The sequence below is a fragment of the Nerophis ophidion genome, linkage group LG27 (assembly GCF_033978795.1).
Source record: "Nerophis ophidion isolate RoL-2023_Sa linkage group LG27, RoL_Noph_v1.0, whole genome shotgun sequence".
Lineage (NCBI taxonomy): Eukaryota > Metazoa > Chordata > Actinopteri > Syngnathiformes > Syngnathidae > Nerophis > Nerophis ophidion.
The window spans coordinates 15,809,658-15,822,761 of record NC_084637.1 but is presented as its reverse complement, the minus strand read 5'-3'; the positions used below and the strand labels follow the sequence as shown (position 1 = coordinate 15,822,761).

At 40.4% G+C, this 13,104-nt stretch overlaps 2 protein-coding genes across 3 annotated transcripts in view; one reads left to right on the top strand and one right to left on the bottom strand.

The window, feature by feature from the left end:
• The window catches only part of creb3l1 (cAMP responsive element binding protein 3-like 1), a 68,296-nt gene extending 58,087 nt beyond the window's left edge, over positions 1-10,209 (top strand). For both annotated transcript variants that reach the window (XM_061889584.1, XM_061889583.1), the window contains 4 exons: positions 2,859-2,961; positions 3,046-3,193; positions 5,181-5,343; positions 7,940-10,209. In XM_061889584.1, the coding sequence (XP_061745568.1) occupies positions 2,859-2,961; positions 3,046-3,193; positions 5,181-5,343; positions 7,940-7,976 (451 nt within the window). In that variant the 3' untranslated portion in view covers positions 7,977-10,209. The remainder of the gene's footprint in view (positions 1-2,858; positions 2,962-3,045; positions 3,194-5,180; positions 5,344-7,939) is intronic.
• Positions 9,459-13,104, bottom strand: part of harbi1 (harbinger transposase derived 1) — a 9,248-nt gene continuing 5,602 nt past the window's right edge. Inside the window, exons 4-5 of the mRNA XM_061889585.1 lie at positions 12,885-13,060; positions 9,459-10,481 (exon numbers count right to left, since the gene is read on the bottom strand). Coding sequence (XP_061745569.1) covers positions 10,281-10,481; positions 12,885-13,060 — 377 coding nt within the window. The 3' untranslated portion in view covers positions 9,459-10,280. The remainder of the gene's footprint in view (positions 10,482-12,884; positions 13,061-13,104) is intronic.

Below are 13,104 nucleotides of genomic sequence, written 5' to 3'. Positions count from 1 at the left end.
TGTATATATATATATATATATATATATATATATATATATATATATATATATATATATATATATATATATATATATATATATATATATATATATATATATATATATATATATATATATATATATATATATATGAAATACTTGACTTGGTGAATCTAGCTGTAAATATACTCCTCCCCTCTTAACCATGCCCCCAACCAAAAAGATTCGAATTAGCCACTTTTTCTCTTCTTTTTTTCGGTTGAATTTTGAATTTTAAAGAGTTGAAATTGAAGATAAAATATGTTTCAAAATTTAATTTTCATTTTTTTCCTGTTTTCTCCTCTTTTAAACCGTTCAATTAAGTGTTTTTTTCCATCATTTATTCTCTACAAAAAACCTTCCGTAAAAGGAAAAAAAATGTACGACGGAATGACAGACAGAACCCATATATAAATAAATATATATATATATATATATATATATATATACATATATATATATATATATATATTTATTTATTACAGGTAAATTGAGCAAACTGGCTTGCTATTTCTGGAAATTTTTTTAAGTGTATATCAAACTAGTAGCCCTTCCCATTAATCAGTACCCAAGAAGTAGCTCTTGGTTTCGAAAAGGTTAGTGACCCCTGGTATAGTGTATGCCCTGGTGGTAAGATTCCTTATTCAACTCCCAACGTCTTGCGAGCCAAATTGAGGACGTCGACGGGCCGCACTTGGCCCGCGGACCGTAGTTTGAACATTCCCTCACTGCTCTAGAGAGACAATTTTTAATTTGAATTTTCGGGACCTTAAAAAATACAACATTTTTCGACATACATGACGTGCCTAAAAAATATGGGGACTTTTTGTGCATGTGTATATATATATAGGCCGGGGGTCGGCAACCCGCGGCTCTAGAGCCGCATGTGGCTCTTTAGCGCCGCCCTAGTGGCCCTCTGGAGCTTTTTCAAAAATGTATAAAATATGGAAAAAAATTAAGGAAAAAATACATTTTTTGTTTTAAAATGGTTTCTGCAGGAGGACAAACATGACACAAACCTCCCTAATTGTTATAAAGCACACTGTTAACATTAAACATGCTTCACTGATTTGAGTATTTGGCGAGCGCCGTTTTGTCTTACTATTTTTGGCCGTCCTTGAACGCACCGTGGTTTGTTTACATGTACAACTTTCTCTGACTTTCTAGGACGTGTTTTATGCCAATTCTTTTTCTGTCTCATTCTGTCCAAACTTTTAAAATTGTGCGTGAATGCACAAAGGTGAGTTTTGTTGATGTTATTGACTTATGGACTGTGCTAATCAGACATATCTGGTCATTACATGACTGCAAGCTAATCGATGCTAACAAGCTATTTAGGCTAACTATATGTACACATTGCATCATTATGCCTCATTTGTAGCTATATTTGAGCTCATTTAGTTTCTTTTAAGTCCTCTTAATTCAATTTATATCTCATGACACACTACTATTTACCATGAATTGATTAACGTGGACCCCGACTTCAACAAGTTGAAAAACTTATTCGGGTGTTACCATTTAGTGGTCAATTGTACGGAATATGTACTGAACTGTGCAATCTACTAATAAAAGTTTCAATCAATCAATCAATCAATCCGTATGTAGTATAGCTTTTAATTTTTTGCGGCTTCCAGACAGATTTGTTTTCGTATTTTTGGTCCAATATAGCTCTTTCAACATTTTGGGTTGCCGACCCCTGATATAGGCCTATATAGTATAGAAGAAAAAAACACCGCAATTTCAGTAGGGCCCTTGTTGTGCTCTGCATGAATGTGTTTTACCAGGCTTGGCATAAACCATAATTATACATGCGGACAAGATGAATTGGATTATCAGCGTGAAGAATGCCGCTGGATGTTCTGCAGCAGTGACTGTCATCTCTCATGCCAGAAGAATAACAATCACTACCTTTTCAGTGTCTGCAGTCTGTGAAGAGTTCATGTATTTAAGAAATGAGTCCTATTAGGTTGAAGAGATTCTGTATAGGGGTGTGGATGGAAGCACTGGTAGTGATGGTGGTGGGTTCTGTCTGCAGCAGTATGTAATCAAAGCTTTCTTCAACACCCCCCTATGAGTCAGTATAGCAACTCTAAAGAGAAGAAAAAACATCCTAGTGTCTTCCATCCAGTTATTAGTGGTCGTTTGTCTCGCAATACCATCCCATATTGCATTCAGTTTGTATCCACGGTCCTAACACGCAGTTGTTAATGTATGTGACGTGGTGGTTGTGTTTAACACGCTGACTTGCTGAGTTCAATCCAACCACGTTTACTGAGGAACTTTTTATACATGCTGCAGATTCAAAACAACCATCATTCATTGCGGTTTGACATCAAAGTTTGTGTTGAGGCGGGAATATGGTGCTCATCTTTATCCGTTTCTCAATGTTGGCCATGCTTAACTACTTGGTCACGTTTTCAACAGGACTAAGGAGGACTTGGGGAGTGACTGACTGCATGACTCGCTTGCTGTGCCAGTTGAATATTTGGAACTGACAGTAATTCATTGGGTCGCTGTGGTTTCCCTCTGAGTGACTGAGCCAATGGCTGTTGTTGAACATGCATAACAGCTTCACTCAAACCTTCAAATCGGGACCTATGTTAGGGCTACTTGGTGTTTTGTCTCCCCTCAGTGGTGGATTGTGTCATTGCAGCACATACCATGAGAACCCTGCTCTCCAGTTGCTACAAAAAACGCCATACTATATTCTTCTATCAGCCTGACTCTGTGTGACTGTAAGAAGCATGAAGTAGTAAACGCTGCAGTTGTGATAATAATTGGATGAAATGAACTAAAACCACGAGCGTTAATTTCTCTTCCTGTACCTCACCTGTCTGCAGGACCCTCCTACAGCAGCTTCAGAAACTCCAGTCGCTTATTTCAGGGAAGGTTGTCCCACGCTCTTGTAAAATGGCCTCAACTCAAACAGGGACGTGCCTGATGGTAAGTGTTTGGATGTCTTTGCCTTCCTTATGGATGTCAAATTTGCAGAAAAGCCACAAGTGTTCTGTCCTTCTCTCTATGCAGATGATGGCCTTGTGTTTTGTCCTGGTTTTGGGCTCCTTCTCTCCTCGCCTCTCCTCCCTCTCCTTCATAACTGATGCCACATCCTCCTCCATACAAGCCCCTTCCCCTCCCTCGACCCAGTCAGAGGACCTATACACCACCACTCAGGGTATGTGGGCACTAGAGATGCGCGGTTTGCGGTCTCATCCACGGAGTCCGCGGGTAAACCGCGGGTCGGGCGGTTGACATGACGAAAAAATAGATTTTAATTCGATTCGGGCGGGTGGCGGTTGAACCATCCGGAGACATTTGTTATACATGGTTCTGTCATCGGTATCCTTTGCCATTCAAAGAGCCATTTAAGAACCATGTCATAAAGCGAAGAAATCAATAGGAGACGCTAATGTTCTCTAGAATGACTGCTGGCAGTCACCCAGATATTAAATATTAGTGCGTGCTATAAAACCATTGGCTTTGTCGCCTTCTACATCATACACAATCTGCTTGTCAGTCCAGCATCATGTTGTGTGTTGCTTCTGCGGCAACACGCACACGACTGCAAGGCATACTGGGTGACACAGAGTACAGTAATGGTTGTGATATAAACAGTTTTAACACTTTTAGTAATATGCGCCACGCTGTGAAGCCACACCAATTAAGAAAAACAAACACATTTCGGGAGAACATCCTCACAGTAACACAACAAAAACGCAACACAACAAATACCCATAATCCTTTGTATTCATGACACTTCCTGACTATTTTATACATCCCAAACCCCGCCACCTTTTGGTGACACGGATGCGGATGATATAATTGCCTATCCGCGCATCTCTAGTGGGCACCTCAGATGCTGCACATTTTTAAAGGCCTACTGAAACCCACTACTACCGACCACGCAGCCTGATAGTTTATATATCAATGATGAAATATTAACATTGCAACACATGCCAATACGGCCTTTTTAGTTTACTAAATTGCAATTTTAAATTTCCCGCGACTTTCTTGTTGAAAACGTCGCGGAATGATGACGCGTACGCGTGACGTCACGGACTGTCAGGAAATATTAGCGCTGCACCACTAGCGGCTAAAAGTTGTCTGCTTTAATCGCATAATTACACAGTATTTTAGACATCTGTGTTGCTGAATCTTTTGGAATTTGTTCATTTAATAATGGAGACTATAAAGAACAATGCTATTGGTGAAAAGCGGTGGATTGCAGCTGTCTTTAGCACCGAGACACAGTTTCTTTGTTTGTTGTGAAGCGAACATGTTTTCTCTACGTCAACCAGCATGTTTTTGGATGGGGAAATTGTGATATATATATCTTACCGGAGACATCAGTGGATTATTCGTCGTCCAGCAGCAGCTGTCAAAAAAGGCAGCTGTGAGCTTGGCTCCTCAGCTTCTCTCTGAGACACTGCTTGTTCACCGCAGCCATCCGACCTCGAGGTATGTCTTTACAATCTTTAAAATCTCACTAACACTATTAAAACAATAAGCAGATAAGGGATCTTCCAGAGTTATCCTAGTAAATGTATATAATTACATCTGAAACGCTCACACTTCCGCCGTTTTTTTTCCCTGGTCCTTCACTATCAATATCGTAATTCACGAATCTTTCATCCTCGCTCAAATTAATGGGGAAATTGTTGCCTTCTCAGTCCAAATTACGCTTACTGCTGGTGGCTCCCATTATAAACAATGTGAATATGTGTGGAGCCCTGCAACTCGTGACGTCACGCGCACATACTTCCGGTAAAGGCGGGGCTTTTCTATTAGCGACCAAAAGTTGCGAACTTTATCGTCAATGTTCTCTACTAAATCCTTTCAGCAAAAATATGGCAATATCGCGAAATGATCAAGTATGACACACAGAATGGACCTGCTATTCCCGTTTAAATAAGAAAATCTCATTTCAGTAGGCCTTTAATCAAAGCGCTCCAAGGTAGAAACCAAAGTACTCTGGAGAAAAGAATATAATAAAGAAAAGAATAACTAGGGCATGACTAGCCAGATCCATTTTTAGATTAATTAGTTTGCGGTCTCCTTTCTTAATCACATTATTATGAGTGCATTCCATTGACAAGACTTCATGCCGTGTGGCCTTATTTTCCCTTCTAGTATTAACAGGATACTTCTTTTATGTGTTGCAGTCCGATCCCGTAGCCTCCTCTTCTTCGATGGAGGATCTCCACTAGAAGATGCACCAAAGACATTACTAGCGGAGAGGATAGAGTCACAAAGTAGCTTTCAGACGAGCCGCTACACAGCTGACGCTCACAGGAACAACACGAGCGGGCCCAACTTGGACCACAGGTACGGTTTTCCACTGCAACCTCAGCAGCCCTGCACGCTTCATTTTTGGTCAGAACCAGTGGCGGAACAAATCTGGCACATGACCAGGCCTTTTAAAGCCCCCCGCCCCCAAATAGCTCAGCCCCGGGTCAGAACTGTATGTAAAGACTTCATGTGAATCATGTGTGTCATATACATTTAGGCCTATATATTATTCCATCCAGGAAAAGTATCCGTTAATATAAATCACAGGTGTCAAACTCAAACCTATATCGTTTTCTGTGGCCAGCAAAACCTTGGAAATAATGTGCGTCAGTAAAGCCACACACGTTACTAAATGTATTAGTTTTTTAACTTTTGACATAAAAATGTGACTGTGCTGCATGTAAGTTCATGTATTTTAAAAGTTTTATCTGGTTATGCAACACATTATATTAGCAGATATTACAAACATTTGTTTTGTTAAAATAAATACTATACATATATCGCGAGGTGGGAATCTTTGGGCAGCTCAAGATTCAATTCAGAATGGATTCCCAATTCAACACGATTCAGAATCAGAATCAGAAATACTTTATTAATCCCCCGGGGATTAAGATTCTCGTGATATATTATATCAGGTGTATGATTTATAATACCTTTTTAAAACAGGTTACAAGTTACAAAAGCTCCTTTTTGCTGCTGACGTATGGCTTATACAAGCGGTGTTGGCCTTTTTTAAAAATGTATTTAACAAAAAAAATGTACAAACCCCGTTTCCATATAAGTTGGGAAATTGTGTTAGATGTAAACATAAACGGAATACAATGATTTGCAAATAATTTTCAACCCATATTCAGTTGAATATGCTACAAAGACAACATATTTGATGTTCAAACTGATAAACATTTATTTTTTTGCAAATAATCATTAACTTTAGAATTTGATGCCAGCAACACGTGACAAAGAAGTTGGGAAAGGTGGCAATAAATCCTGACAAAGTTGAGGAATGCTCATCAAACACTTATACGGAACATCCCGCAGGTGTGCAGGCTAATTGGGAACAGTTGGGTGCCATGATTGGGTATAAAAACAGCTTCCCAAAAAATGCTCAGTCTTTAACAAGAAAGGATGGGGCGAGGTACACCCCTTTGTCCACAACTGCGTGAGCAAATAGTCAAACAGTTTAAGAACAACGTTTCTCAAAGTGCAATTGCAAGAAATTTAGGGATTTCAACATCTACGGTCCATAATATCATCAAAAGGTTCAGAGAATCTGGAGAAATCACTCCAAGTAAGCGGCATGGCCCGAAACCAACATTGAATGACCGTGACTTTCGATTCCTCAGACGGCAGTATCAAAAACCGACATCAATCTCTAAAGGATATCACCACATGTGCTCAGGAACACTTCAGAAAACCACTGTCACTAAATACAGTTTGTCGCTACATCTGTAAGTGCACGTTAAAGCTCTACTATGCAAAGCGAAAGCAATTTATCAACAACATCCAGAAACATCGCCGGCTTCTCTGGGCCCGAGATCATCTAAGATGGACTGATGCAAAGTGGAAAAGTGTTCTGTGGTCTGACGAGTCCACATTTCAAATTGTTTTTGGAAATATTCGACATTGTGTCATCCGGACCAAAGGGGAAGCGAACCATCCAGACTGTTACCGACGCAAAGTTCAAAAGCCAGCATCTGTGATGGTATGGGAGTGCGTTAGTGCCCAAGGCATGGGTAACTTACACATCTGTGAAGGCACCATTAATGCTGAACGGTACATACAGGTTTTGGAACAACATATGTTGCCAGCTAAGCGCTGTCTTTTTCATGGAGGCCCCTGCTTGCTTCAGCAAGATAATGCCAAGCCATATTCAGCATGTGTTACAACAGCGTCGCTTCGTAAAAAGAGTGCAGGTACTTTCCTGGCCCGCCTGCCGTCCAGACCTGTGTCCCATCGAAAATGTGTACGCGCATTATGAAGTGTAAAATACGACAGCGGAGACCCCAGACTGTTGAACGACTGAAGCTCTACATAAAACAAGAATGCGAAAGAATTCCACTTTCAAAGCTTCAACAATTAGTTTCCTCAGTTCCCAAACATTTATTGAGTGTTGTTAAAAGAAAAGGTGATGTGACACAGTGGTGAACATGCCCTTTCCCAACTACTTTTGCACGTGTTGCAGCCATGAAATTCTAAGTTGATTATTATTTGCAAAAAAAAAAAAAGTTTGAGTTTGAACATCAATTATCTTGTCTTTGTAGTGCATTGAACTGAATATGGGTTGAAAAGGATTTGCAAATGATTGTATTCCGTTTATATTTACATCTAACACAATTTCCCAACTCATATGGAAACGTGGTTTGTATATATTTTTTTGTCAATTCTCAAAATTGTAAATCGATTTGGAATTGGAATAAATTAAAATCCCAAAATTTGTACATAAAACAAATGTAATCAATAGGTAATAACGTCATTAGGCAATTATACATTAATATTCATACACATTTACTGTTACAAGTGACCCTCAAAACGAGCTTGACAGCCCTAATATAAGTCATTAAGGGCCTAAAAATGCATGGCGGGTGTACACAAACCACCACTACTGACATTGATGTCTACTTTCCCCCCCCAGAGAAACGAAACCAAAGGAGGTTTCAGAATTCTTCTGACAGACAACCTGCAGCATCATTCCCGTCACATCCCAGAAGATACCGACTGCAATAGCCGCCCCCTCAAACTTCATGGCAGCCACCCCTTACACAAAGTTTACCTGCCTGTATTTATTATGATAATGTAACTTTGAGTTGAAGTGAATGACATCATAGATCTCATTCATGCAAGCACGTATGGACCTCCACTGTTTTTTTTATTTCAACTTGTGCATTCCACTGACACCCACCAATTTGTTTTAAACGAGGCATGTTGGTGTCCTACACAGGAGTGCCTTCCATTTGCATTTGTTCACTTGGCCTTAAATAAAAGGCTTAGGGAGACAACCAAATAACCCCTCAAAGGATTAGAGCATTTTAACAGACCAGTTCATCTATGTGTGAGGTCTAAAAAACTTGAATTTAAAAAATTACAACCATATTTTCATATTAGAGATATCTGACAGACGGTGGGAAACGTGACATATATGTATTTTTATGGAGTTCAAAAATGTATATATAATATATTTGCAGCATCAAAATCAAGCATATTTAAGTTATGCAACAAAAAAAATACATGTACTGATTTTAACAATAGTTTGTATCGTTTTGTTTTTTTAAATAATATAAAAGAGACAAAAATGGGATCAGTTTGTAATATATCGCAAGCATAAAAAAGAGCTAATTTGCTTTTTTGTTGCATAAAACAATGACATGTTGTGTGGACCATTGGTGGTGTGTAATTCAGGTGCTGTTTTGTGAGCGTCAAACTGGGGGGTTAGTGTCGTTTTCCCCCGAATTCTTTTTTATCGCACAAAAAATATACTTAACAGGTCGCAGAAAAAGAAAATTTGGTGATGTAAATCAGATCGCATTGAAAATATAGAACTCCTGTGAATGTGATAAGAGACAATGGAAAATAAAGTCAACCCGATAATCGTACATTGCGGATATCACCCAGAGCCCAGTTTAACACCAGATCATCCTACAAAAATGGACAGAAAACCGAAGCAAACAAATTACAAAGAATGTAAACCTAGTTCATAGATGTTAGTTTCCTTTAATGCCAAACAAACACATACCAATCGTTGGTTAGAAGGCGATCGCCGAATGCGTCCTCACTTCCTCCCATGTTGCTGTCTGTCGTGTCGTTTTCGTCGGTTTCGCTTGCATACGGTTCAAACCGACACGGCTCAGTAGCTTCAGTTTCTTCTTCAATTTCGTTTTCGCTACCTGCCTCCACACTACAACCATCCGTTTCAATACATGTGTAATCTGGTGAATCGCTTAAGCCGCTGAAATCCGAGTCTGAATCCGAGCTAATGTCGCCATACCTTTCTGTGCTATCCGCCATGTTTGTTTCTGGTGGTTTCACGCAGTGACGTCACAGGAAAATGGACGGGTGGATACAACGACGGTTAAAATCAGGCACCTTGAAACTGTTTTTAGGGATATAGCATGATGGGTAAAATTATGAAAACAAATTCAAAAAATAAAATAAGCCACTAGGAACTGATTTTTATTGGTTTTAACCCTTCTGAAATTGTGATTGTTCCCCTTTAAAATGAAAGCCACATTGAAGTCAGGGCAAAAGTATTCAACCCAGATTTCCACAACCTAACTAGATTGTGACATTTAAGTCTAATGTCAAATATTCTTGTGCGACTAATGTATCTTCTATTTATTTCTGTCTGTAGCAAGAGCATCTCAATTGATGAATTACGAAAAAAAAACCCTACTCCAGGTGGGAGATAATTTTCTCCACCATTGCTTTGATCATCCATCCATTTTCTACCACTTGTCCCTCTCGAGGGTAAGAATAAATGTAAACATTTCAGTGCGCTCTAAAGTCCTTTCGCCCCCAAACACCACAATGATTGTTGGGATTGAAATTTGGTTTGGTCTAGTCACAACATGTCCTCTTGTCCCGGGTCCCTCAGCAGTGTCCATAAATCCGTGTACATAAAGTATAGATCATGTGCTGTTGTAAATATGAGCCCAAGTGGTGGTTTAGGGAGATGGATGGAGAGGTTGGGTCGCTTTTCCCAAAACTTGGGCAACAATGAAGCTAAATATTTGAGACAGCGGGCTCACAAATGCTTGAGGAGAAAATCAATCAAGCAATCTCCACAAAAGATTGTTGTTGTTTGGGTTTGCTGTACAGCGTCTTGCATGTTCTACCTTATACTCCTATGTTATCGTAGTCTAGTCCGTAGAGTAGAAACCAGCAAAATATTAAAAATCTGCATCAGCATCACCGTGTCTGTGGACTTGCTTGCTCCGAATAGAACTTCTGTGTCCGTCTCGTGCGAGTCCAAGCACGCATTAGCTGGGGTGTTTGAGGATGAGCTGTTGGCGCATCTCCTCCGCCTGGAGGTCACGGTCCTCGGGTTTCTGCTCCAGTGTTTCGGGCTGCTCCAGAGGGTCCGTCCTCTCCAGAGTCCAAGCGTCCAATCCTGATTGCAGTGAGGCGTTGTGGAGGACACAACAGGCCAACACAATTGACGAGCTTCTCTCGGGTGAGTACTGTGCAAAAGGGGGGTAAGACATCAGTGGTTGAATTCATGCATTCATGTCCCCGAGTTAAATACAGTGGAACCTCGATTTACAAACCCCTCTATTTATTAACGTTTTGGTTTACAAACTTTTAGATTGCGCAATATCTCTTTGTACAACATATTTGCCAACCTTGAGACCTTCCATTTCGGGAGGTTGGGGATGGGGGTGCGGGTGTGGTTGGGGCGGGGAGGAGTATTTTACAGCTAGAATTCACCAAGTCAAGTATTTCATATATATATATATATATATATATATATATATATCTCAATCAATCAATCTTTACTTATATAGCCCTAAATCACTAGTGTCTCAAAGGGCTGCACAAACCACAACGACATCCTCGGTAGGCAAGGAAAACTCGCACCCAGTGGGACGTCGGTGACAATGATGACTATGAGAACCTTGGAGAGGAGGAAAGCAATGGATGTCGAGCGGGTCTAACATGATACTGTGAAAGTTCAATCCATAATGGATCCAACACAGTCGCAAGAGTCCAGTCCAAAGCGGATCCAACACAGCAGCGAGAGTCCCGTTCACAGCGGAGCCAGCAGGAAAACATCCCAAGCGGAGGCGGATCAGCAGCGCAGAGATGTCCCCAGCCGATACACAGGCGAGCATATATATATATATGTATATATATATATATATATATATATATATATATATATACATACACACACAGTGGGGCAAAAAAGTATTTAGTCAGCCACCGATTGTGCAAGTTCTCCCACTTAAAATGATGACAGAGGTCTGTAATTTTCATCATCGGTACACTTCAACTGTGAGAGACAGAATGTGAAAAAAAAATCCAGGAATTCACATTGTAGGAATTTTAAAGAATTTATTTGTAAATTATGGTGGAAAATAAGTATTTGGTCACTTCAAACAAGGAAGATCTCTGGCTCTCACAGACCTGTAACTTCTTCTTCAAGAAGCTCTTCTGTCCTTCACTCGTTACCTGTATTAATGGCACTTGTTTGAACTTGTTATCTGTATGAAAGACACCTGTCCACAGTCTCAAACAGTCAGACTACAAACTCCAATATGGCCAAACCAAAAAGCTGTCAAGGGACACCAGGAAAAGAATTGTAGACCTGCACCAGACTGGGAAGAGTGAATCTACAATAGGCAAGCAGCTTGGTGTGAAAAAATCAACTATGGGAGCAATTATCAGAAAATGGAAGACATACAAGACCACTGATAATCTCCCTCAATCTGGGGCTCCACGCGAGATCTCATTGCGTGGGGTCAAAAAGATCATGAGAACGGTGAGCAAAAATCCCAGAACCACACGGGGGGACCTGGTGAATGACCTGCAGAGAGCTGGGACCAAAGTGACAAAGGTTACCATCAGTAACACACTAAGCCGACAGGGAATCAAATCCTGCAGTGCCATACGTGTCCCCCTGCTTAAGCCAGTGCATGTCCAGGCCCGTCTGAAGTTTGCCAGAGAGCACATGGGAGAATGTCATGTGGTCAGATGAAACCAAAATAGAACTTTTTGGTATAAACTCAACTCGTCGTGTTTGGAGGAAGAAGAATACTGAGTTGCATCCCAAGAACACCATACCTACTGTAGAGCATGGGGGTGGAAACATCATGCTTTGGGGCTGTTTTTCTTCTTAGAGGACAGGACGATTGATCCGTGTTAAGGAAAGAATGAATGGGGCCATGTATCGTGAGATTTTGAGCCAAAACCTCCTTCCATCAGTGAGAGCTTTGAATGGTTGACCTAATACTTATTTTCCACCATAATTTACAAATATATTCTTTAAAATTCCTACAATGTGAATTCCTGGATATTTTTTTCACATTCTGTCTCTCACGAGCTATACCGTGGGGCGGTATAGCTCGGTTGGTAGAGCAGCCGTGCCAGCAACTTGAGGGTTGCAGGTTCGATGCCCGCATCCGCCATCCTAGTCACTGCCGTTGTGTCCTTGGGCAAGACACTTTACCCACCTGCTCCCAGTGCCACCCACACTGGTTTAAATGTAACTTCGATATTGGGTTTCACTATGTAAAGCGCTTTGAGTCACTAGAGAAAAGCGCTATATAAATATAATTTAATTCACTTCACTTCACTTCACTTCACAGTTGAAGTGTACCTATGATGAAAATTACAGACCTCTGTCATCATTTTAAGTGGGAGAACTTGCACAATCGGTGGCTGACTAAATATGTTTTTGCCCCACTGTATATTGTGTTCAAAGTGTACAAACCTAAACTAAAATGTGGACTTTTGTCAAGGCTGGAACCCATTATTCATATTTACAGTGTTCATTGAGAAATTTGCTTCACTAGACACATATTTTGAATCACAAACCTTATTCAAAAATAATTTTAAGTATGTAAATTGAAGCTCCACTGTACCTGCAAGTATCCTTTGGTGCCATCTAAACATCTGAATCTGGTCTGGATGGCTCTAAACGTTCTGTCCACTATTTCGTGAGTCGCTGCGTGAGCAAGGTTGTATTCAAACTCTGCAGGGGTTTGTGGACACGCCACTGGGGTCATCAACCAAGTCTTCAGGGGATAACGGCTGTCGCCTAACAAAGAGAAAACCGTTAGCATCAACATATCAGGGAATTTA